A 26,851-nucleotide genomic window follows, 5' to 3' on the forward strand; every position below is an offset into this window, starting at 1 on the left:
ATTTAAACATTGAAAGGAACCTGGGGAAAAGGTTGCTGTTTCTAGAGGGGCTCTTTTCTTTTCTCTGCTAGCTTTTAAAATTACTTTTTTAAAAAAATTACCTATTGTGTCATGATTTCGAAAGAACAGAGAAAATGGGCAAATACGGCCAAACAACTCAATTAACTTGCTGGGAGAACAACTTCAAAAGCCTATAGTCCCACATGCTGGCCTTCACTAAAATGGTGGAGCTCTATGTTGCTGGGTTTAACTTGAGTAAGTAATGAATTCAGGGTGCAACTTCTTATCTTGGCCACTTGGATAACTGGGTTCAAAGCTCTTTATTTACTAAATCCTTATGTAATGATCTGGTTGCAACTCTATGCTCAATTGACATATCCTAGATTTTGGCTGATGGAGGGAATGTCTCTGTGAGTTTGCTAGTAGAAGCCCTTATGACAGGTCCTCCCAGAATAAGAGCATCGACCCCAGGGCTGCTGGCAGATACTGCAAGGGAGACTCTCTGCAGTCTCCAAAGATTTAAACCTGGGCTTTCCACAAAGCTGATCACAGAATGGCCCGAGAGCAGAATGACACAGAGAAAAGGGCACACAGCAAGTTGGTACAGATTGCGCCCCATCCCTGGCTCTGCATCTTTTATTTTGGGGACTATAAGTGAATGATCTGCAGATGAAGAAGCTGGTGGAGTGAAGGACAGATAGCATCTTCATCTTAATGGCAGTATCTCCTGAGTGTGCTTTATACAAAGTCGGGCCCAGCTCTTATGTTTCCCCTTATGCCCCAAACCTGGTAGGTGTTCTCCAAATGTTTGCTAAAAAAGAAAGGATCATAACAAAGAATGAGTCTAAAGTTTTGAAAGTACATGTTGGAATTTCTCTACAACAGGTTTGAATTTTCAAGATATGAACAAGTAAAACAATTGATCTTTTCTCAGATCTGGAAAATGCAACTACTCTACTTTCCCTTAAGGGCAGCCTGAGGTGTTTGCTGTCTCCTTCTTCTCTGCTGTTCAGTGACAGAAAAGAGAAACAGGCTGAGAAGGCCACTGCATCCACTGGCTCTCAGGTCATCTGTTCAAAACCCTTGAAATCTCATTTTCTTTTCAAGACAGAAGACATTAGGCAAAGACTTATGTCCCTAATCCCAGCACTCATGCTTGGGAGGATCAGACATTCAAAGCCAGCCTCACCTGGATAGCAAGCTGCAGACCAGCCTGGGGTACATGAGACCTTGTTTCAAACAAGGAGAATTCAAGGAGAACTTCCACGCGACCATGGCATCATTGCTTCTCCTTGTTTACCAACCCTTATACTTAATATTAAGTACCGCACCACGGCCCATGAAGGCTCAGGACAACCAGCCTCTCTCTTTGTCTAGAATTCAGATTTGTTCCTTTGCTGTGTGTTGAGTTGCTCTAGGCCTCTGGACTATTAAATCGGTGTTGAAGGCTGCCTTTCTGCCTGCCCAGTGCCCAGTCAGGTGGCTTCTTTCTGATGCTTTGCTCCAAGGTAGTAGTCTCTCTGTTATAACTTGTAAGCTGTGTGTGCAGCCAACTACCCCGTGTCTTTCTGCAGTATTACACTGCAAAGCTCTTCAAGAGCACAGTTTTACTGACAGTGCAGCTGTAAAGCCTGCTCATGGCAGGCTCTTAGTAAATTCACTAGGACATGAGGGCAGAGAGGTTGAGAGAAGTTTGTCTTTGATGGTGTGCTGCTAAGTAGGGTACTGGAGGAAGACTTGTGAGGAAGGAATGTCTATAACCTTTTGTATAGTCCAAGAAGTAGGAATCCGGGCTAGATAAACTTCAGAAGAAGCTAATCAGAACGGACAGTTCTGGATGCTATGATTATAGACAAAGGACTCTGCATCCATATTAACAGAGACTAGAAAAGCAGGAGTTGAGTGTCATTTCTCTGGCTCAATGTCCTGTTAGCTCACTCTCCTGAGACCCCTTTCTTAGCCCCCACTACACACAAATACCTTTTCTTTGGTCTCAGAGGCTGTGCCTGTACTGTCCCTTTTGTTCAACTGTCCAAATTCCAAGGGCTGACTCAAATGCCACTACTCCCATCAGGCCAGCCCGATCCTTCAAATAGGGGCAATTCTCCCCTCCTTGCAATTAAACACTGGGCTCACATCACTTTTCTAGGAAGCGCTCCACCTTCCTCTGTACCTTCCCTGACTCCATGGAGACTTGGGTGTCTCAATTTAGCTGTGAAGTTGAGGAGAGGCAGGGACTGGCTGGTCTTTTTATGTCAGACACCAGGGCTCATCAGGCGCCTGGTCAAATTCCTATCCCAAGAGATAATTTAGACATCTCTGACCTAACCTAGTCTCACATGAAGGAAAGAATGGCAACAACTTGACAAGATTGAAAACTAAATGAGTTAAAACACACACACACACCATGCGCACACATGGCACCAAGTGGGCACTTAGTAACTAGACCCCTGTCTATTCCTACACATCCACTGTGTGCTTACTTTTGACTCTGCTAGACCATGGATGGACTCAGTGAGTCGGGACGCTGCATAGAGGAAGGCCTTGTAACCATTTCCACCCCTTCCCTGTGCTCAGACTCATGTCTTGAGGGACCAGCAGAGCTGTGTCAAATATTGAGGCTCCTGTACTGCTCTTGAGGCATAGTGTTTCTTACTACCCTGAGTGGGGACAACACAGGTGGCAGTTCTCCGCTGCAGCCTCCTTTCTCTGGCACATTGTATGTACAGAAAACACAAACCAAGGTTGCAGGCTCAGCAAGTGGGGCATCTAGAAAAACCAGCCAAATGCATATCTTGACAAGGACTCTCAGCACACTTGGGTTTGACTCCAGGACAAAAGATCTTAGGAAAGTCACTTCATCTCTGAACCTCAGCTTTCCTACTTACAAACGGGTGACCAAAGGATACCATGCAGGCTGATGATGACTCCCGGAGAGTCGAGGACCGAGGCAGGTAGACAACAGAAGCTCAGAAAATGGCAGATGAATGGGGTATGAATCAGTCAGTAAAGCACGTGTTCAGTGCTACAGAATAAGGAAAGAAAAGGACAAAATCCAACAAAACCACCACCAACAAAAGCCCCATGTTGTTTCCTTGGAGAACAGAGGGAGGGCTCTACTGCTTTTAATTTAAGACATGGTGTGTGTGTGTGGGGGGGGTCCGCTTCATTGCAAATTTTAGTCGGCTCCACTCCCGATGTTGGCAATTTACATCTCATTACGACAAATGCTTCAGATTGCTGTTTTGCTTTTTAAAATTTCTGAGGCATTGTTCTGCCTCAAACACATGTGACCAAATTAGCCACAATAATAAGCACTTGCGCTAGGAGACAACACTACATTCTGGCACAGATATTTTAGGTAACAAAGGAACTTTTTTCATTTTGTGGGAAGAGTAGGAATAAAAAGAAAGGCCTTTTGATCCACTGGCATTCTGGTGGTGACACACACTTGAGGTTTATTTTGGGGAAAATACACCTTCCATGGAGAAAAACCTCTTAGCTAAGTAAAGAAAGCTTTTATAAGGGCAAAAAGGTAGTGCATGTCTCCTCCTTCAGTCATTCATGAACTCAGTTACCACACAAGCTGTGACACACAACCTACTCACCACACAGCTGTGACACACAACCCACTCACCACACAAGCTGTGACACACAACCCACTCACCACACAGCTGTGACACACAACCCACTCACCACACAGCTGTGACACACAACCCACTCACCACACAGCTGTGACACACAACCCACTCACCACACAGCTGTGACACACAACCCACTCACCACACAGCTGTGACACACACAACCCACTCACCACACAGCTGTGACACACAACCCACACAAACCCACTCACCACACAGCTGTTACACACAACCCGCACAAACCCACTCACCACACAACTGTGACACACAACCCACACGAACCCACTCACCACACAAGCACTGACATACAACTCATTTGAACCCACTCACCACACAAGCTCCGATACACAACCCACACAAAGCCACTTACCACACAAGCTCAGTAGGAGACACTGAGGATTCCGGGACAAAAAGAAAATACTTCCGCTTTGGAGAAGTTTGTGATTCATCATGTGAAACACTATTACATCATATATAGGTGTAACAAGCACACAGTAGAGTTAGGCTAAAAAATACGATTTAAATTGTGTGTCCTATATCCTCTACCTCTTAAAGTCCTGGCAATTCCTATTATAAAATGAGGATTGAATCACAGAAGAGAACAGTCTGTTTGTCCAGACCGCAAAGAGATAAAATTGTACTATGCTTTTATCTTAACTGTGAAAAGTTGCCTCTACGTGTAATTTCCAGAGGTCACCTGTGTCTTCAAATCATACACATGTTTGGACATTATCACTTCTGATTTATTTCAAAATCAAAAAGTTCGTGATGTTACTACATTCCTTCTTAAACGGATTAAATTGTATTTGTTTCTGCATGTCTATAATGAGTTTGAAGCACAAGTCTAGTTTTCCAAAGAACAAAGTGAAGAGGGAAGAGGGCAGGTGGATATGCCTTTGCAGACCAGGGCAGAGCAGGCTGGTCAGCTGCTCTGTGGATCTTATCATGCCCTGGAGGATGGCCTTGACCACTTTGACCTGCTATGGTGGCTATGCACCTCCTTAGCTTCTACAAGGGCAGGGACAATCTGGCCTCATTCCTTCAGTGCAAATCTATTACATACTAGTAAGTGCCAGTGATGGGCTATGTGACTTTGAGGAATTCATTGTCAAGCATCTGGAGAAACAGGTGACAGCTTGTCACAACTACTGTGTGACTGACAAGAAGGCTCCAGAACAGAAGCAGAACCAACCATGCTGCCTGCACCTGAAGACTAGGATGCCTCAAAACAATGGACGTAAACTAGGAGGATGGGTAAATGATGGTTAGGTGAGGCCCTTGGTGGGATATCTTCATACAGAGAAGGCAAAGGGACAAAACACAGGCTCCCTGGCTGACTGTGGGCAGTCTGACAATCTAGACATATTTGGGGAAGGAAAAGTCAGTACTGGGTAAGTGATTAAGTGATCCAGGGAGGCTTCAGGGAGAGATGCTCTGGCTGCCCAGAGCTGGGATGAACGTGGCCTAGGAATTTGATCAGCACAAGCAGCAGTTCTTTGGTCCTTGGCCCTTCCCTCTCAGTTCCTGAGTGTGTTCTGTGAGCAAGGGCTGTCTCAGGCTTTGTTGGGTTGAGGCAGAGGTCATTCTGGCATGGGCGCGTAAGATTGCAGCAGATGACAAGGAGGCCTCCCAGGTTGGCTAGGCTCTCAGAAAACCTGAACCAGAGAGCAGCAGAACAGAAACAGACATGAGAAAAGGTATGAAGCCCTTCAAAACATAGAAGTGGAAGTAGACCCAAGCCCAAGGTGTTGGGCATCAAAGTAAATTTCCTTAATCTGAGGACCTTTTCAGCAACATATTGGAAAAGGACAGAAGACTGACACGTATTGACCAGCATCTATGTACCTTACAACAAAAATTCTCCTTTTAAGAATATCTTTTCACCTCACTGTCGTCGTTACTATCTGCCTCACATCTCTGAGTAAGACACGCATGCTAAGAGGCTGAGGCAGGGCAGTCAGGGCAGTCAGCCGTTCACTGTTGCATCCCTCCTCAGCATCCAGCACCTACAAAATATCCATTAAGTGACTGCCGAACAAAATAAGGTGAACCTGATGGAAGCCCTGAAGACTGGACTCATAACCTCCTTGGAGCCTCAGTGAGGTGCAGGGACATGCTGAAGCCACACAGGTGCTAAGGGCTCAGATTCAGGGTTGCTGGGCTCCTGACCCTTGCTTCTTCAACCTTGTACCTCCTCATCTAACGCTCCTTTCCAGATTGCACGGGCTTCTCATGTCCTCCAATGCTCACTCTATAGGACCCTGACCTCCACTGTCCTTCCTGTCTCTGAGGAACTCTGCAGGTGCCAGAGTGTGTGTGGGAAGGGCACCGGAGCTCATTCCAACCTCTGGGAGCTGGGAGGACACACTTGAGTGGTCAGGTAAGTGGGCTTTCCATCTGCTGCTCTTTCACCCACTCCCACCCAACTATTTGGCCCACATCACATCAAGGTGGCAAGAGGCAGCCACAGTAGTTCTGACTGGAGCAGTGTTGAAGACTTTGCACAAGCCTTTAATGGGGCAAAAGTTTGATGTGGGCACCAGTGGAGTGAAAAGCAAAAGGGCTTGTGTTGCCCACAGGCTCATAAGGGGGTGCCAAGTGCAGGAGTTCTAGGGAGGCAGAATTCATTACGTGGCTGCACTTCCTCAACTAATTTTCCTTTCCAGAGATGTCCCAGGCTTTTCTCTCAGTTCTCTATATAACTCAGCCTCTCTTACAACTTGAAAACTTCTTTTAGATGCTCCTATTGCATGTGATACTACTGCTTATTTCCTCTTCGGTTCGAGAATTACAACTAAATCCCTTAGTATGAGGCCTTCTAAAGCCACCAGCAGCACCCATGCTGCAGTAATATAGAAGACCTCTTCTGCATACTCCAACACCAAAGGCCCAAGAGCAAAGCAAGACTCTTTGCTGTTAAGAGTATGTGTAAGACAGAGTCTTATCCATTTCATTTCTCATGCCCAGCAAAGAGCATGAAGCAGAGAAGTGTTCCCTAGAGTTCCAGCTATTCGGCGATGGCGGGGGTGGGGGGGGGATGATGGGGGATGGGATGATGGGGGATGGGATTAGCAGGAAGGCAGGAGTGAGCTTCCTGTGTGTGCCTAGGGCATGCTATGGGTGGTTGAGTGATCTCTTGTAAGAAAGGGCAGAAGACTGGTCTAGATGAGCTCTGGGTCTTTTTGAGAACTCCCAAATTCAGACAGATGATTAGGACAAGAAGAGTGTGGACAGCTTTTGGGCCTCAGTGAATCCTAATGGTCAGAATGTTCCTACCCATATATGCCAGCTGGACAGCAAACAGCCTGCCACAGCTTCGTGATGGTCAAATCCCCGTATACATTTAGATTCTACGTGGCATAGCCATGCTCTTTCCTCTGGGTTGCAGTTTTCCTATCTATTAACATGGTAAGACAAACACTATAAAGAAATTAAGCAGGAAACCTTTGAAAGTATGTGAGTCTTAAAGTTCCAGAGTCCACAGGCAGGTAGAGGAGGGGACACTGCTGGAGAGGCACAGGGTCTGAGCAACTGATCAGACTGCCTGACACTTGGAAGAGCAAGTCCCGGTGGCCTCGGCCTAGGGCAAGTTACCTAATCTCTTGGAGCAGCTTGTTCCCTGTTCCCTTATGGTAAATCCATCTAAGGCTGAGGTAGTTTGATGCAAAACTGACAAAGATGTGCTCCAAAAGCTTTGACTAGGAAGTAGGGGAGCTGCAGGAGGTACCAGGGGTTAACCAAAGATTAAGATGTCCCCTGCAATATCTAGGTTCTGTGGTAGGAGGTGCCAGGCACTGTACACACATTGTCTTGTGTCATCCTTGAATGACTCTACATGTCAGTAGAGGAGTCACTGAACAATCTTATGCTTGTGTCTGGCAAACGTCTTTACTGCAGTGGTTTATTTCATCATCTCGGTCACAATGTTTGGGGTGACCATTGGCTCTGTTTTACAGATGAGTAAAGTAAAGCCCAGGAAGTAACTTGTCCAAAGTAACTAAAGTAGATTCTGGAAGAACCAGGACTCAAAACACAGGAATGTCTGCCCCCGGGACCCATGCAGACTTTAAATCACAAAGCGGGTTCTCTGGCTGACTGTGGCAGGCTTCAAGATTCCCATCTCACAGAGGAGAAAACGGATTTAGAAGGGTTAAGTCATCTGTTTCGAGTCACATAGGTAAGGCGTTATGACAAGTGTGATCCAAGCCCAAGTAATATCTGTTGCCAATGGCCACGTTGCCCCCAAACCAGGGAAATCAGCAGGAAGCATCCGGCTGACATTAGCTGTCTTTTCTAGGGCACCATCGGAGACCTGGGTGTAAAGGAGCCAGCTCAGACCACAAAGGATTTTAGAGATCAAAGCTGGTATTTTAACAGACCTTGGACAGAACACAAGGCATAAACTCAGAGGGTTACAGACGTGTTAGCAATCCGGCTCTGAAGAGCCAAGACAGATACGTAGGCCAGCCGCCACGGCTCTCTTCTTCAAACATTTCATCCTGCTTATGATCTAGCCAACAGGGGCATTATCTCTTCTTTTCACATGCTCTGCTTTCAAATGGAGATAATAATCCTTACCTGGCCTTGCAGTAAGGCTATTGGAATAGTCCAATGAGATAAAAATGTCAAGGTGCTTTGAAACTGTAAAGTACCACACACATGTAAATTACCGTTATTATTCTCATTATCTCTCCCTCAGCTGGTCAGAACTCATCATCTGCGCCTACCTTCCTTGACAAAATATATACAAAATCTAAAATCGTTATCCGCCTCCCTCTGCAATTATCACACCGATTTTACTCTGTGTGGTGTGAGGTATCCATCCATGTTTGTGGCTCCCTTGACACAGCTGTGTGCATCCTCAAGGCAAGGACATGTCTCCTCCTCCTCACATTCCTCAGGGTTCTCTAGAGAAGGACTCAATTTAAGTCATTTGGTTCACACCAAAAGGAAAGACAATGAGGAAGCTGTCTAGATGTGCTTTGTTCCCTGAGTAGTGTTAAGAACAGCGACTTGGGCTGGTAAAATCACTTGTTGCCAAGCCTGATGAACTGAGTTTGATCCCTGGGATCCAACACACACACACACACACGCACGCACGCACGCACGCACCTCAAGTGAATAAAAATAATGTAATTAGAAAACTTAAGAACAGGGACTAGCTGAGGAGAAACTGAAACACTCTTCCCCTGCTCCATCTCAACAGATGCTCCTTGCTCCCTGCATCCCAACGGCTCTGCTTCACCTTATCCTCATGGCCTCCCTGGAGGCCATCTCCCAGTTTGAAAAACGCTAACCCACCAGCTTGCAAGTGCTTTTATGAAGGTCTCTGCCTTTCATCTCTAGGTGTCTAATATCTATCCGTCTTGACACAAAGTACCATCTCAATAAGTGTTGGAGAAGAAAGAATGAATGAATGAATAATCCCATAAATCAGTGTGTGCCTTGTAAGCAACGATGTCTTTATGCTTTTAGATTCCTCAGCATTGATTCTTTGGGCAGATGGGTAGGAAAGGGAAGAAAAGGGAGTTGAGTTGCCATTTACTGAACACTGACTGTGCTGGACATACATCCAGACTCAAACAGTGTGAGGTTATGTCCTGTTAGAAAGGGTTGTTTTCCCAACTACGATCATAGGGAAGGAACGGATGGCCTTTATGAGGGATGGTGAAGTCACACCCATGTTGGTGCTAAAGAAAACCATGGGTAAGGGTCCTGAGAGGAGCACACTGGACCAGTGTGGTCTTGCTTCTTCAGTAGCAAAGTGAGGACTGCCTCCCACCTCATGTCAGTTAAGAGCCCCAGGATTCCACACTGCTAAGAACCCTTCCCACCAGACACATCTGGCATGTCTAGAGGATGAATGAAAGAAGAATGAATAGGGAAGCATACAAATGAAAGGTGTGTCACCCGGCTGAGCCTCTGAGACTGTCATCCTGCTGTTCCCTATCCCTTCAGTATAGGCCGCTACCTCCACGAGCCACCCTACCACAACTCCTGGCTGTCAAGGAGTCTTCATGGCTCTCAAGAGGCTGGGTTACCGCTTCCCAGCTTCTCTCCACCTACCTTGAGACCCCCAGACTACCAGAGATCCTCCCATGTGGGGAGAAATCCTCTTAAAACTGGTTTCCTGAGCTATCAGCTAACCTGGTTTCTGAATTACCTGTCAAGGGTATAAATGATCCAGACCCGGTGTGGACGAAGAACCTGAGGCTGGGACTCCAGGGGAGGCAGGCAGATGAGGCCTCCAAGAGCAAGAAAAAAGCCTGGCCTGACACCAACCCAGGCCTTAGAGGGCATGTGGAACTGATATCCCACAAGGGTCTGTCACCTTCTGGCTCTTCTTCTCTGCCCTGGTTCTAGGTAGTGTTTACAAAATAACTATTTTCCCAGAATGGGGGGAACAGGGAGGATTAATCAAAATGTGGAACCCCCCTACAACTGGCTATTCTGCATTTTAATCATAGCTTTACACATTTACCTCCAACCCCACCCTCTGCCTACTGGCCAATGTTTTTGCCTTCTTTGTAGCTCCGCAAGTCCATAAGCTTGGAAAACATCCAGAGGTGTTACTGTGCAATTGAACGAAGAAATAAGCAGACATCTATAACTCATGTTATCTTCTACTGTAAACGATAATGAGAAGCAGAGACTTTGGTTAACCTGCCTAAAGTTACAGGGTCAAATACTGATTGACAGAGCCAGCTTTAAAATCCAAAACAGACCCTATCATTTTCCTTCCGAATGACATAAAAAAAAAAGAGTGACAGAATCTGAACATCAACAGAGTACCAGACACTATACTGTGGGTCCCAAAGCTGTAAGGGGGGCTGACATCAGCCCCACTGTAAGGATTGTAATACTGAGGCTCAGAGAGTTGCTGGCTGGCTAGATTGTACCTCATTCTTCCCACCCAATTACACCTGCCTGTGCAGAAATTCACTTTTTGAGCCTATTTTTTTTTGTTACTTCAGGCAGCTTTTCTTTACCAATCTTCCAAAAACCATGTGTCTTATCTCTGCGGTCCCACAGCCCTCTGTGCTTGTGAGATCCTCAACAGCAGAAGGCAAGGGGTACATACATGCATGCATGTGTGTGTGCATCTGTGTTTCATATGTGTGCATGTTGGGTGTATGTGCATGTATGTATGTGTGTGTTCCACATATATGAGGCTGCTACTCACCACTAGGCACAATGCCTGGCACAGGAGGAGACCAGTAAGTACTGGTGAAGGGAACCAGGAAAGGAGGGAAGAAGTTAGAAAGGAAGGAAAAGAAGAAAAGGATTTTCCAAAGACAGTTAGAATGCAGGGAAGTTGGAATTGAATCTCGGCCTTTATAAAATATACAACCTTGCAGGTAGAGACCATCTGATTATTAAAGACTTGTCTTAGTGTCTGTTAACACATGTTAATGAATGGAGAAAGGTTGTGTGTGATTCCAGGAAGTCTGTTGACCTGAGAGCACAGGGCTCAGTATGTGGCCATGGTGGAAACCACATCTATACATGCTGCTGGAGTCCATCTCATTGTGACAGCAACAGTGACACATCAGAGAAGAGTCTGCCATTGGCCACCATGATACCATCAAGTCCTGCAGAATGAAAAACCCTGGCAAGGTCAAGACACCAAATATAGACAGGGTTAGGTTTGACTGTCAAGTGTTTTAGGACGAAAAGAGGCACCTGCCTACATGAGATGTGTGGTTTCTTACTGCTCAAGGACAGGGTGGTTCTGGAGCCTAAACTCAGTTCAGGACCATGCAAAACAGGAAACTTCCCCCAGGAGGTGAGCTAATGGTGTGGAAAGAGTTTGTTGTTGGCGTGCTTCCCCATTCTTCTGAAGAAGCTCACAAAAGGCCCAGCACAATCAAAGTGAAAGCCATCCATCTGGAGGTCAGGAAACACGTTTGTCCCTAAAAACTGAATTCTGTCCCCAGTGTCCACCTGTACTCCAGCACAACACTGCCTTCTTAAACCCTCACAGTACTGGCTTCTCATGAGATTTCATTGTAATAGATACCTTGTAGATCTGAAAGTCACATGTAACTTTTAGTGTCACAGTGAACCTATAATCCGGGACAAAGCCAAGGCGAAGGCATAGCTGGGGAATGGGACACTTCCAACCCATTAACTATGGTGACACGGTGGGAGCTGGAGCTTTGTCTCTGGTAATGCCTAGCCTGCTTGCTCCTGTGTCAAGGGCAGGAAAAGGCCCCTGGCTGATCCACTGAGACCTTACCGTGAAGACACACGTGAGAGGCAAATGGAAAGGGGGCAGTGTGGGAGCAGGCCTGTGCCCACAGACTGGGGATGGGCTCTCCACATCAGTGCGTATCTTGTGTCTAGACCATGGAGACAGTCTGTCTTCAGTGACACATTTGGACATTTTGGAGACAGGACCCATGTTTCTAACCTAGTTTACTCCCCTTCTGTGCAGAGTACCCTGACGCAGAGGCCGTGGAGGCTGTGACCGCGTGGCCGCATGGCAGAACAACCGCATCAGTACTGACTGGCCCCACCTTTCACCACTGCCAGAGTCTTATACTCTGCAGGAGCTGCTCTGTCTGTTCTCCCTGTCTTCTGCCTTTTACAATCCATTCATTCCAGACTATACCACTTCAGATGAGGAAACCTGAAGGCCAGGGTGGTTCTCCTATGAGCAAACCAAAGGAATTTTGTGTATCTTTATACTAATCCCTACATACCTCCAATGCACAAAGCTTTCTTGTTTGTTTTGCTTTGTAGTGGGTTGAACTCTGCACATACCACACAAGCACTCTACTGCTGAGCTGCAACCCCCAGTTCTCAAAAGCAATTTAACACATCCCATTTCTACGGAAACAGGCCCTGACTACCCAAGATGGCAGTTTTCAGCATCTGCCCTCCACATCTGCAGCAGCCTTCCTAGCATATTCCAGGCCTTTCCCATACTCACAAGTGCTGCCCTTGAACTCCTCAGGTGCCTGGATACAATGCCCACCTTCCAAGACCCAGGCACTTCCTAAAGTCTCTCCCATATACGCCCCCCCCCACACACATACACACACACACACACACACACACATACACACAAACAGCCTGTTCATGCTCTCAACCTTCTGGTCATGTTAGCAGGAACCCACCTAGGTCACTTTCTGGCTCACAGTAACAGTATGTGTTTCAGATCACGTCCAGTTCTCTTTACTGTTCTAAGGTCTGTTTGGAGGGCTACCCTAAGTCCCTGTGCTAACTAACCTCGTGCTGAACGGGCAGCAGCAAGCACTCTGTCTACTCTGGACCTCTGAGCCACATTCCCCAGCGTTCTTACCAGTGTGGCCAACGCTGCATTCATGGCCTCCTATCACATTCACAAAGAGGAGGGCGACTCCTCCTCTGGGTGACTGCTGAGCCTAGCCTCAAGCAAGGGCCCTTGACCTGCTTCTCCCCTTTATCCTCCAGGAAGGGGAGATGCAGGAAGGTGCCCCTCCCACTGTGAGGAGTGGTAAGCGGCCTGCCTGGGCACTCACCGCTGCCAAGCCGCAGGAGCAGCACATCTTGGAGTCTCCTGTTGAGGTCGCGGAGCTCCTTCATTTCAGACACCAGCGCCCCGTACTCCTTGAGCTTCTTGGCCTGCTGTACCAGCTGCCTCCGAGTCCGCTCCAGCTCCTGCTGGAGGTGGCGCATCTCCTCCTGCTGCTGCTGGTAGTTTCGCAGCAGCTCTTCATACAGAGCCCGGGGCACAACAGCATCCTCCAGGCTGTCCATGTCCTCTGTTCCCGGTGAGGCCTCCACAAAAACCTCTTCGGGACAAGTGCTGTGACCCAGGCTCAGGCCGTTCTGTCTCTCTAGCCGGGCCACCACTGCCTCGATACTCTTGTGGGCCGCTTCACTAGGCTTCCGCCCCTCCGGTCTCTGTGTAGGACAACGAGAATCAGTTCAGGCAAGGGCAGCTGGGACTTTCTTGGACTGCAGCTCAATATTTCCCCAGACAATCCTAGAATCACAGAACCACAGAACATCAGTGTTTGGAGAAACCTGTTACAGACACAGTCAAAGCCCTTTATTTTGCAAATGGGGAGACAGAGGCCAGAGTGCTCTTGCCAAAAGTCATACAAACAGGTAGTGGCAGGAGCAGGTTACTCCTGTCATGCCAACACTTCACTTTTTCTATTCTAGCATTTGGCCTCTTAGATGTACATATCATACATATAGGGACCATTCTTCTAAATTTCCCAGCCCTCCCTAGCCTCCGTGGTGCCTGGGCAGTCACTTGCTAATGGGGGGGGGGGTCCAGTGTGGATTTTCAGAGGATTGGGTGACAATCTGTCCTGCCCAAGCCATCCCAGAGGAATCACACTCAAGAACATACATATGCAAGGAATTCTATCTTGTAACCTTTTTAAGACTGTTTCAGTTTGGAAGGACGTCAAAACCCAAACCCACTCTAATCTAGGGCAGCACATATGTCTTGTTTTCTCTGCTTCTCTACTGCCTACTCACTCAGGACTGGCAGTTGGCAGGAGGCTGACAAATGTTTACTCAACTGAAAACTTCAAAGAATGCTAGCACTGGGGTGCTTTCAGTTTCTTCATGTTGCAGGTAAGCAAACCAAGGCCCAGACAGGGGACGGACCATCCCCAGGGTGGCATGGGGAGTTACACGCCACAGAGCCAGAGTCTGGAGTCCAGCCCCCAGCAGAGTCCCTCTCTCACATCTGCCAGTCTCTCACTCAGCAGGACAGCACAGAGCAAGGAGGGGGAAGACCCACCACTACCCAGGGGCAGCGCAAATGCACGAAGCTCCCACCGAGGGTGGCACAACAGCAGAGTGGCTGGCGGAGTCTGCACCTAGGGCTGAAGGGTCATGAGATCTCCCAGAGGCACACTAGGAGGTATAGACAAAGTATACAAGATTCTGCCCAGTTTAACCATGGCAGGCCAGGCACGACTCCACTTTCCAGTTTCAGGAAATTAAAGGTCATGAAAATGAAGTAAACTCATGACTTAAGATTGAGTAACACTGAAAAATCCTGGCCATTTTACTTGCTGAGATAAAGAGTACATGAATGTATCTGCTAAAACTGTAATGATCACCTTAAACATCTATCCACATCACTACACTGTGAGAACCCTGGGTACAGGGACCACATGGCTATACTCTATGACAACAGGAGCCAGCACTGAGCCAGAGAAACAGCAGGGCTGTAATGGATGTCACGCAGTAGATTGACCACATCTTTTACACTACACTCTGGGGATGTTCTTGACCTTGTGTCCCAAATGATATCACAGAGCCAAAGTTACCTATTTTCACATCCCTCTTCCTTTCTCTGGGATACTCACAGAATGGGGTAAGGGGTAGACAGATAGCTAGACTGTTGATCAAGATTTCCAGTAGGGTTTTTGTTTGTTTGTTTTTATGTAGTGAGTGACCAGCTGGGGCACATAACAAAGAAATGCAACCTCATGAAAAGTTTTCCATCCAACCCAGGATCCCATAAATGCCCTCTGTGAATTTTACCAATATCTTTCCACAGCGAGTCCAGCCTCAGACCCCCAAACCAACATCTCCTTAAAGTCCATCTCTAGAATTGTGTGCCAGGGAAAAGCATGTTGTTCTAAATCTCCAGCAGCCATGACCCTGCACACACTACCACAGGACTATGCCTGGAGGTAGTCTAAATGAACACTCTCTGAATAGTGGGCCATAGGGAAAATGCAATTGCTGTCTCAAGCATCCTCCATCCTACCCCCCCAAAAAAAGAAAAAAAAAAAGCCCATGGCCTATGCCACCAAGGGACATTTACATGGGGAATGAGGCCAGACTGGAATTCTTTAGCTCTGAGAAATATAAAATCACTCCCAAGAATGCTCAAGAAAAGCAAAGATTTTGTTACCTTGATGTGTCGAAGCTGTAAATCTTCTTCCCCATAGTCTTTAGCCTCCCCATCGTCTTCTACATGACTGAGAGAAAGTTTGGGGATTTTTATTTTCTTCTGCATCACACTGTTCTCAAGGTCAGATTTGTCTTCTAAAATGCATATCAAGAGAACAAGGTTGACTATGAGTCAAAACAGTCAAAAAGTCCAAAACCTGAAATCCTAGACAATAAATGAGGCCAAACCAGCTAAAAAGGAAAAGCAACAAACCCAGGGGCTATCGTAACCTGCATAGAGCGCTCCGAAAGGCAGCATCTCGCATCTAGGTGTGTGCCAATCAATCACATGCCAAGTACTAAACAGCACCCAAATGAGTCTGCATAGGGGTTTCTGCATATCCATCTAAAAGATTGCCTTTTATGGAATTCTAGAATCCCGGGGCTAGATAACCCCTGGACTGTCATCTGGTGTGGCAGTTTGAATGAGAATGGCCCTCATAGGGTCATGCTTGTATACTTGGTAGGACTGTTTGGGAAGGATTAGGAGTTGTGACTGGCTGGAGGAGGTGTGTAGCTGGGGTGGGGTTTGAGGTTTTAAAAACTTGTGACATTTTCAGTTAGCTTCTCTATGGCAGAAAGGATGTAAGTAAGCTCTTGGCTCATAAATTGCCTTCATCATGGTGTTCTGTAACAGCAATAGAAAGGTAACTAAGGCACCTGGTCTGAACTTAATTGACATGTGAATTTCTCAATGCTCAAGACATTTTTACACCTAGTCTCTCCTCGAGAAAACTTGGTTTCTGTGGCTTGGTCATCAAGAGGCATAAGAGGAGTGGCAGTTCTTAAGGTGACACCTACGCTGTAAGGGCATAGACAGGAATGAGGAAAGGAAGGTATATTTCCTCAAGAGCACAAATGTCAGAACGTGGGGTCTAACAGACTCTGGTGATTGGCTGTTCCAACTCTCACTTCACAGGTAAGAGAACTCAATTCCAGGGGATGGCAGAGGCTCCTCTGAAGTGTGAGTCTGAGGAAGAGCCAGGAGTGGGGAATGGCTCTAATGTCTTGTCTAGTGTTTCTCTGTGTGCTCATAACATGTACTGAAGAGTACCACAATTATGAACCCGTTGGATCTCCTTTCCTTACTGTTAAACCTAATCTTCTCACAGAATCTAAGAGAGTTTGTTCTGTTTTTTCCTGTGCAGGATTCAAAATGGACTTGCTAATTTGTCTCTCACTGTGGGAGCCAGAAGTCCAAACAGGAAAGCCATAGAGTTAGAAATCTGAACCTACTCTGAGAATGGTCCTTAGTAGTAAAATCGTGTTTTCTGCAATGGAATCGAGACTCTGGGAATTTCTGTTTCTTATGTTCCCCAAACATTCCCACCATGGGTCTTAAATGCATTCTCTAGTGTGCTGCCTGTATGGCATGTGGCCAGGAGCTGGCTATATGCAATCTCTCTCGGTGTGTGTGTGTGTATGTGTGTGTGTGTGTGTGTGTGTGTGTGTGTGTGTGTGTTTAACATGCAAGTGTTAAACATGCCCTCATGTCTCTCCCAAGCAAGGTTTCTCTGCTCAAAACTTGAAAGTAAATCTGAGAAGGATTTGTATAAACCATAACTATTTCAGAACGTATGCAAATGCAGCCTTCTCAAATCTAGCTTCAGCTGATCAGAATGGGACTTCTGGATTGACCAGCTCTGTGTGAGGTCCAGTTCCTCCATGACAGGGGAAAGATGAGCAAAGCCTCAGGCTAGTCCGACTCAGGCCTCTAACACAGCTAGGGGAAGAGAACAAGAGTTCAGAGTACTCTTCAAATTGTGCCTGGCACACTGGGCACTCCGTGAGTGGGGTGTCATGCTTCCTATTACCAGTGTGCCTGAATTATTTTATTTCCATAAGCAGAGGCGACTAAATATTAAATTTAAAATGAAAGAAATGGCAGGCAGCATATGAAGTACAAAGGAAAAACTCATGAAAAAGATGTGGTGTTGGTTAACAGCCCCTGATGGGGAAAGCCCTTCCTCCTAGGGCAGAGGACTCATCCACAGTTCTGTTTTCACAAGAATGATGTGTTCTTGTTCTCTTTGTATCTATAAAACCCCTCCAGCAGGTTAGGAATGTGGTAGAGGGGACCTGGGTATTTCTAAAAGAACAATGTCTTCCCTCCTACAAATCAATGCTGAATCTTTCTAAGGCAAAAAGCCTGCTGAAATGTAAAACCTCAAGAGGGTGCATCAAAGTAAATTATCTTGGCCTAGGATGTTTGTGCACATATACACACAGGGAGTAGGGAGGAAAAAAGGGAGGGGAGAGGAGAGGAAGACGGGTAGTGGAGAGATAGGAGAGAGGGAGAGAAGCAGAAGGGCTGGGATAGACAGACACAGAGAGCCCAGGATCAGATGGGAGGATGCTACAGGGTTTCTTCCTGATCCAGTCCTCAGTGTGACAAGTTTAAATTGTGAGATGCCACCAAATGGGAACTAACAAGTGATGCTTTGCCTCCCAGAGGTGAAATAGCAGTTCAGACAGACGATGGTGTTGAGTTAGTGCAGAAGGAGGCAATCATTCAGGCTTACAAATCTGGGCATTGCATGCGCTATGGTTCTCAGATCATCTCATTCAACCCTTTCAAAATGTAATGAGGGAAATGAGGTTACTTCAGAAAGGCTATGTATCCCTGCAGCATGCAAGCAGATCCAATGACAAAGGAGGAACAAAAGAGACTGGGACTGTATCTTGGAGAGTTCACTATTATGTAAGGTCACGATTGTTAGTGTTATAGCATGAGCATTTAGGAGAAGCTCCATTGTGTAGTTCAGGTCCAGAAGTTTCCCTCCTGTAAGACAGCTAATATTTTTGAGAATTATGCTCTGCAAAGTTGAGGCTGCGTCCTTGAAACAGATTCAGGAGCAATCAGATAGGGATAAAAATAAAAGCCCATGAGAAGATAATTCAAGATTTCCAGCCAAACTTGAATATTGGATTTCACAAGCAAGAGAGATCACTGTGGCCTGCAACAAGTTTGGATATGTTGATTTTCTTTCCCATTTCCTCATCTGTGAATTGAATAATTCCTATTTACATCGCCGTGATGTGGAGACTATCAATTCTGTATGTTAAGAATGTGAGGAAAATAAACAGTTTTGAAGAGTTTGGTGTACATGAAAGTGTGACCATGTAACCTGGGTTTCAGTTACAGCCACACCACCCAGAGTGCACCTGATCTTGTCTGATCCAGGAAGCTAAGCAAGCACTTGGATGGGAGAACACAGAAGAAAAGAGGGTCTAACAGAAAAGATGGGGTGAGATGTGTTTGCATGGATCCCTCAAAGGTGATTCAGTTATAGGCAGGAAAAAGAGGAGAGGAAGAAAAACTAGTTCAAACTAGAGAATAAATGGCCTTGAATGCCAAGTTAAGATGAGTTGAGGTTTAGTTTGCAATTGTGGAGTCACATGCCTTGGATTCCATACCCAGCTCTATAATGTGGGAAGTTGGGTGAGGTCTATCTTATCACTGGTCACTTGTTGTTGTTGTTGTAATGAGGCTGTAAAATTTACCAAAGGTGGAGACCAAATCAGCTCAATAAGCACACCCTAACAGAACCCTATGCTAGTTGAGGCCTGAGGCTGGCTTGCCTCATGAGCTGGAGACCTACCTAACTCCTGGCTTGGGATGGGTGAAGCCTGGAGTGCTCTTCACTTGATGGCAATGATGCCTGGAGGCCCCACCCCTAGACACACACAGGCTCCATGTTCTCTCATGCCCTCCTCCTTCCTTGTGTGTTTCAACTGCACTTGTCTGTTCTATCGTCCTCTGAGGCCTCTTTCCACATCGTGCATGCTAGAACTGGCCATACAATAGAGACTTACCAAACAAAAAGTTTTAACCAAATAATAATAAAATAATAATAATAATAAAAAGAAGAAGAATACAGGCTCTGCCAGTAAGCACATAAATGGTGGATACTCAGCATCAGTCACTGGGCACTGTGAACAATATTATGATACTCCATTTTATACTGAGGATGTCCACAAACAGAAAAAAAGGGGGGTTAATAAGTGTTGAGGATGATATAGAAAACTGGTGGGATTGTAAAAGGAGACAGAAATAGAAATAGTTTGGCATTAGCTAAAAGAGTTAAACACAAAATTACCATATGACCCAGCATCTCTACTTCAAGATGTATACTCAAGGAAATGAAAGCATGTCTACCTAGAAACTTGTACATCAATATTCATAATAGCCAAAAATCTAAAGAACACAATTGTCATTCAACTTATGGATGGATAAAGTATGGCATAGCCATACAATAGCGTACTAGTGAACCATAAAAAGAAATGACACACTAGTTGATGATACAATATGGATAAATCTTAAAAATATTTCACTACATTAAAAGAACTCAGACATAGAAGCCATGTATCTTATAATTCTGTGAGTCAGTCATAATAGGGAAATTTAGAAATAAATTAGCAGTTGCCAAGAGCAAGGGGAGAGTGATAATAATTTTGGGGATTGGAGGAATTATGAAAATGTTTTGGAACTATATAGTAGTGATGGTGACAGAATACACCAAGAAACAATGAATTTCACACACTTTAATTAAAATGGTGAATTTTGTGTTGATTTAAAAAACAAAACACTTCAATTTAAGAATACGATACTGCTGGGTGTGGTGGTACATATTTGTAATCTCAGCACTTTGGGAGGATGAGACAGGAAGATCTTAAGTTCAGTGCTAGCCTGGGATAAACAGAAAGTTTCAGACTTGCTTGAATTCCAAAATGAGACTCCTGTCTCAAAAACAAAGAAACAATGTGGAATGTCTACTACATATAATATGGATAGCACTTCACAGTGACTCTGCAAACAAGCATTGACCACTACTTCTTTTGCTTTTCACACACAAAAAAAGTCTCACATAAAACCCTTCCCTAAACTCACCTAACAGCAATGGTGCAGAGCCAGAATGTGACAGAGACTTCTGTCCCACAAGCTAAGTTGCATGGCCTCCTAGGACATGCATAGAACACAGGAGCCATGATGACCCACTGGTGATGATTGAATGAATGACTGAATGATGGACACAGATAAGGAGAGCCCAATTTCCTGGTCTGAAGCTAAGCGTAGGAGTCTACATTACTCCTGCTTTCCTGACAGACCGTCTTTAGGAGTATGCAGAAAGCAGCAGCTATCGTATTGTGTGTAATACGGTACAACATAAACAGATGTTAACCAGGTCAGGAGCCTTGACTAGGTTCTTTGAAAACCAGGCTGAGCAGCCCACACAGCTCTGAAGGAAGGGGAGTGCACAGAAGGGACAGAAGCAAACAGCTGGATCCTAGCTGCCTCAATTGTTGGTCAAGGGGATTTTTGACCCTGGGAGCCACCCCACATCTGGCTCTGTCCTGGTTTTTAGTGTCCTCTCATCCATGCTCCCTGGATGAGGGTCTTGAAGACATGAAGCCTATGTTCTTCTTTTTCTTTAGGCAGTGAACACATACTGAACCCATTTGCATCTGAAGACTAAGCAGGGTGGTCTTTCAGTTAGAGGCACTTGGAAGCCCAGTATGGTATATGCCAAGAATCATAACCAGAATGCAAGGCCGGACTTCCTGAGAGATGCTGGTTCACCAAAGGCTCTCCAAGCCTTCCTCACCATACTTCTGGGTGAAGGTGGACTTATGCCATCCATATCTAACCCATAGATGATTCAACAGTGTCATCACAAACTAGAAGACATGGCTGGGAGAGGGAAGTCGGCTAACTAATAAAAAACAGTCCTAGCTTTTGAATCAGGTGGTCCTGTGCCAGAACTCTGACTTTGCTACAAACTATGTGAGGGAACTTAGGCAATCTCCTTAACTTGTCCAAGCCTCAGATGCAAAGTGCTTTCTAAGGTGACGATGCATGTAAAGTACCTGGCACAGGGAATGTCCTTACCACAGATGTTCAACAAATAGCAGCTATTAGGCCACTCTTGTGGCTTATGTGTTTGGCTTCTGGTGCCGTGGCAAGGGGAGCCACTGCAAATATCTGACACAGATTGAGACATGATGAAAGAGATGGTTTAGGAAGATTTATGTGGCAGCGCCAAGCAAGATGGATGGGGGATGAGGATGAGCCCCAACACAGGGTGACAAGAAGCTGTAACTCTTGACCGGTCACATTAATGAAGGTGAATGGCAGTGTGGATCATCTTAGACAGCAAATATCTCATGTGGCATTTTAATGTGACTTTGGAATATGATTCTGGCTTTGATTTCCAGGAAACCACCAAAGGAAAGCAGCTGACTAGGAGGAGTGGAGACAGAGACAGCTCTCTGGCCAACCTGCCTTTCCAATTTTTCCAAGTTTAGAGGCAAACAATTAGTTTTAGTGTGTATAGAAATAAGTATGCATCCTTGAAAGAGACATCTTTCCCCATCCTGACTTTCTGATTCTGGTCTCCAGGGCAAGGAAGACGACCATCAGCCTGAGCATTTTCCACCCTGTCCTATCTTCTATGATGTCAGCAACTGATTTTACACTTTCACTAAATCCTAAACAAACACCTACTGTGTGGCAAGTCTAGTGCTAGATCCTTTACACCATTACATCTAATCCTGCAGTAAATTACTGCAAGTAGGAACTATAAGAAGTGAGGTAGCTTTCCTAAGACGTAAATGAGTCTATCTGACACTTGGGCCCTGTTCCTAAATGCACCTATTGCGATAAGAGAAAAAATTAGCTTTATGAACGTAACTGAAAGGAACACATACAATATCAGCAAACTGATAAAACTTGCAAGGTACTTGTCTTTCTCCTGACCTCGCCTACACTTTAGAAGACTCCTCTGATGAGTTCCCGGCCTGAAACACATACTACATTAATCCCTGCACTACAAAAGTTCACTAAGGCCTCCTAGCTACTTTTCATATGTGTGTGTATGTGTGTGGTAGTTTAATAATGTGTCCTTCAAGAATATAGCAAAACTTGCTACTTAATATTAACATGGGGAGAAATGAAGGCACAGAAAAAAAGCAAACAGTGCTCTTAAAGTAACTGGCAGGTGAACAGGAAACCGAGGGCAAATCTGTCTTCAGCCCCGAGTGATCTGTGGTTTCCAGTTAAAAGGGGAAGCAAAGCGGTCCTACCTCCCACTTTACATGGCATCATGCTGGATAACTGAAATAATCCAAAGCCAGAGAGCTGAGCTTGGTGTGGGTTTGCCAGTTAGAAGGAAATGCTAAATTCTGGAAGGCTAAACATGAAATGTTTAACAAAGCTTTTGTTTTGTTTTATAAATATCTATATGCAAGTTTCTAGTTTTTCATCTGCACAAAAGAAACCCCTGTGAAGTCTTGTGTTTGCATTAGAAACAGATACACCACAGAGAAGACAAGCATCTGCATTCTCCAGCCTATGGTGTTTATTTTTATAAAATCCAAAGCAGATAGAATTCTCAAGTTTCAAGGATTTTATTCAACCAAGACAACAACAACAAAAAAAAAAGGGTGCCCTGCTGTGGAGTAGCAGAGGCAAACAGGGAGTGCTGGCCCAAGGCCTGGCTCTCATAGTCTCGCTGGGTGACCTGGCCTCCCTTAACTTCCTTTCAGTGGAACACAGAGACAGAACTGGAAATCCTCAACAGGTCCTTCAGTGTCCCAGGTCCCTGTCTTATCTGACAGGGCAGGCCGGCAGCAGATCACCTCTATCTATGATTCCTCCAAGTGGGGCTGTTAGAAGAAATGCTCTACAGAGGCCTTGTACCTGAGGGGAAAGGAAACTTCCAGGCAGGTGGAGGTGGGGTGGGCCTCCTCCTCGTTCACATGCCCACCTTCTTGTTGGCCCTGGGCCAGAGCTGGGACACAGAAGCAAACAGGAATGTCATCCTTCTGGGTCGTTTGTCTAACTACCCTCATGTGTTTTACCAGAAGTGTTGCTATGATAATGAATGGCCCCACGAGAGAGTCACAGGTCAGCAAGGCACAGGAAAACGGTAAGCCCTCTGTGCTTAGGTCTAGTCCCAGGAGGACTTAAGACGCAGTTAAGTCTTAAACTTAACATGCATTTGTTCCTCTCAATATTCCTTTCCACAGAAGGGTGATGGATGCCTGTGACTCAGGTGGCTGCCCTTCAATGGCTAGCACATAACAGCCCTAACAGCTGTCAATATTAGAAGGTCTGTACTGTGTGTCAGATACTTTTCCATGGTTGCTTGATAATAACACAGCGGGAAACTGAGTGATCACTAATTCCTATGTTCCAGACGAGCACCTAATTCTCAGAGAAGTCAAGAATTTCTCTGCAGTCTCATAGATTACAAGCAGCAGTCACATTTTGAACCCACACTGCCCTCAAAATCCATCCTTTTTGAGCTCTCCCTCTTCCTCCTCAGTACTTAAGGATGTGACCTCCAGGTTGTCTAATCTTCCTCTACCCGAGGTCAAGCTTCCTTCCTCAAATATCCCTCATTTGCTTGCCACCTTCCCTGCTTAGCCCCTGTGCTGGAGGCCCTTGCCATGATGCCCCTGCTTTCTGTTTCTAGTTTATTGTTCACCCCAGACCCCAATTCTGGGATCCCCTGAAACAAGCTTGATCCTTCCCCTATAGTATAAAACTCGGAAACCAAAAAAGTACAAAAATACCATCTCATGCAAATCTTTTCTTGTGCATGTATATTTAGCTTTCCTGTCTTCTGCCTCACCAATGAGCTCTGGGGAGAGGCAGTTGCTGCATAGTTAAATGAAACGAAAGTCAGCCAAAACCTGCAGTGCTAAGACCTCTCTCCTCATTCCCTTTTCTTAGGATCCCCCTCCTCCCTTGATTCTCAGTCTAGCTCTGGCTGTTCTTTCCTGGTCACCTTTTATGGTTCGTCTCTTCAACAGTGCCCTTAAAAGCTGGTGTTCTAGAGAGTTCTGTCCTTACATGCTTCTCTCCCTCTGCCTTCACCCATTGTGACATCAGCCCTCTCATGGCTAATTACTTCCAAATCAGGACCTTTGGTCTGACATACTCTTCTGAACTTTGGGCCACTCACTCTCCTCACATTCCCTGCCATATGTTCAATGGCACCCTAAGAGTCAACAGACCTCACACAAAACTCATCTTCTCCCCTTCCAAACAGCTACTCTTCAAGTGTGCCCTTTGAGGAAGGAAGGTCCAGATCACCCTATCTTGTCACATCACCCTCACACAGCATCACGACCAGTCAACTAGCAAGTCTCATGAAGTTCCAAGTTTTTCCTTTCTTCCTTCCTTCCTTTTCTTCCTTCCTTCCTTCCTTCTTTCCTCCCTCCCTCCGTCTCTCCGTCTCTCTCTTTCTCTCTTTCTTTCTTTGTGTGTGTGTGTGTGTGTGTGTGTGCTCTCGTGTTTGTGTTTGTTTTGTTTGTTTTTGTGACAAGGTCTTGCTGTACATGTAGCCTAGCCTGGCCTGCCTCAGCTTTTTAAGGGCTAACATCACAGTCTTTACATCTAGGAGGATCCAGTCCATTATCTGGATCCTACAGCATTTACTGAACAGGTGTTTGAGTAGCTTCATCAAGCCCTACATGGAATGGATGCATACATGGAAACTGAAACTTGATGGTTACTGAGATCTTTGGGCAGACAATATTAACTCCTGCTCATCCTGCATTACTTCCCAGCATTCTGCTAGACCACATGATAGAACTCAGAGCCTGCAGAACTCAAATGGGCCAAGAGAACATCCTCAGGTTATATGGTTTTATGATAACAAGGGTATACACAGCTTCTGTGTCAAAGAAGCTTAGGCAAAGGCATATAGATGAGAAAACTTCTTCCTAGAGAAAAGGCATCATCAAATTGAACTCTACTTTTTTGAATATTTTTAAATGTAAAAGTTAATGTGTTCTTGAACAAATTATCACACCCCCCCAAACAAACAAAAACCCCAACCAAATTAACAAAAACAAAAGCTTCAACTTGCCTGGGACTTCTCCTTTCAGCCTGTAAGCCAGGACCCTGAAGCATTCTTCAGTACACATTATTTAGTGCTCTTGCACTAAAGCTCACATCAGATTCAACTTTCAATGATAAACATTCCAGTAGGAACTGCAATAAACGACAGCAGGCAAGTCCCAATCTTTGCTCTAGTGTATATCAGCAGAACATGTCAAAACCTAAATTAAAAGTTTTCACTTGCTTATTTAAAAAAAAAAGCAAGCAATCCTTTCCTTGGCATTCTCCCACTGATGACACGCAACAATCTCTGCATGTGAAATTGGCTAGTCCCCTGCTTCGCTGCTAGCTCTGTAGAAGTTCCAAAGCATTTCTGGAGCAAGTGATCTATTTGGGCTGACAGTGCCAAGCTGGGACCTGAGCCCTGAATGAGCTAAAATTACCAAAGAGAGAAGAACGTGGCTTTGGGACTTATTTTCCCCAAGTGTGGGGTTCCTTCTAGTCGAGGGAGTGATAAAGAATGTTGACTTTTTCCAGATGAATAAAATTGAATGAAACCTCAAAAGCCCATTGCAGGTTTCTGTTCTAAAATCAAAACAAAACCCAGTTGTGGCTTACAGGGTCCAGTCTCCTCTATCTCCTATCATACAACAACAACAACAAAAGCATGTGAATACAACACAGCCTGGCCCAAGTCGATGCACAGCCCTTGACAGCAGGCCCCTGCCCTGGAGAAGTTCACTGTCTGGCGGGAACACTGACTAACCAAAACAGTCTTAAAATGCTACAAGTCAAAAGCAGGGAGCCAGTACAGTTCAAAGAGAGTTCTGAGGAGGGAGAATCTCCCTTGGGGGCAGAGGCAGGAACAGGCAATGCCCTTAAGGCTGGTTGCTCCCAGTGTACTTTGCCCACTTGGACCAACAATGGATCTCAAGTCTGTTTTCTCCAATGGAAGTTAAACCACTTAAACAGAGGTTCAAGTCAGACAAAGATTAATCCACAGTGGCTGACCCAGGAGTATGTGTTCACAGATAGCAAGGGATTCCTCAAGTCTAGGGCGAGCAGCACTGGCGGCGCTGGAGGGGCGAGTCTGGAGAGGGAGAGTGGGGCTGGGCTGCTGGGATACGAATGCCAGGCCAAGAAGCTTGAGCTTTACCAAGCAGGCCAGAGGGGAGCTACAGAAGGTTCCAAGGACAGCAGTTAATTGGTAAGACGGAGGTTTAGATCATTCTGAACACAGTCTAGACAGTGGACTGGACACTAGGTTATTAATTAGTAGGCTGCTGCAGGGGTTTACAAGAGTAAGAGCCTAAGCAAGACTGAATTCAGCCTATGCTTGTAGATCTGGAAAAGAAAAACTCCAAACTCTCCTAGAATTGGTCCCTTCACTATGCTTCCTGGGCCTGGCTTCTCCCTCTGTTTAACACTTTCTACACACTCCTTGAGG

The 26,851-nt window shown here is 45.6% G+C and overlaps 1 protein-coding gene across 12 annotated transcripts in view; it reads right to left on the reverse strand.

The window, feature by feature from the left end:
• The window catches only part of LOC101826706 (AGBL carboxypeptidase 4), a 1,098,260-nt gene that overhangs the window by 219,101 nt on the left and 852,308 nt on the right, over nt 1-26,851 (reverse strand). For 11 of the 12 annotated variants that reach the window (XM_040756958.1, XM_040756964.1, XM_040756959.1 and 8 more), the window contains 2 exons: nt 15,517-15,650; nt 13,148-13,532 (listed from right to left, as the gene is read on the reverse strand). The exons of the other annotated variant lie outside the window; for it this stretch is intronic. In XM_040756958.1, coding sequence (XP_040612892.1) covers nt 13,148-13,532; nt 15,517-15,650 — 519 coding nt within the window. The remainder of the gene's footprint in view (nt 1-13,147; nt 13,533-15,516; nt 15,651-26,851) is intronic. 12 annotated transcript variants of the gene reach the window in all.

The sequence above is a fragment of the Mesocricetus auratus genome, unplaced genomic scaffold (genome assembly GCF_017639785.1).
Source record: "Mesocricetus auratus isolate SY011 unplaced genomic scaffold, BCM_Maur_2.0 Super-Scaffold_100014, whole genome shotgun sequence".
Lineage (NCBI taxonomy): Eukaryota > Metazoa > Chordata > Mammalia > Rodentia > Cricetidae > Mesocricetus > Mesocricetus auratus.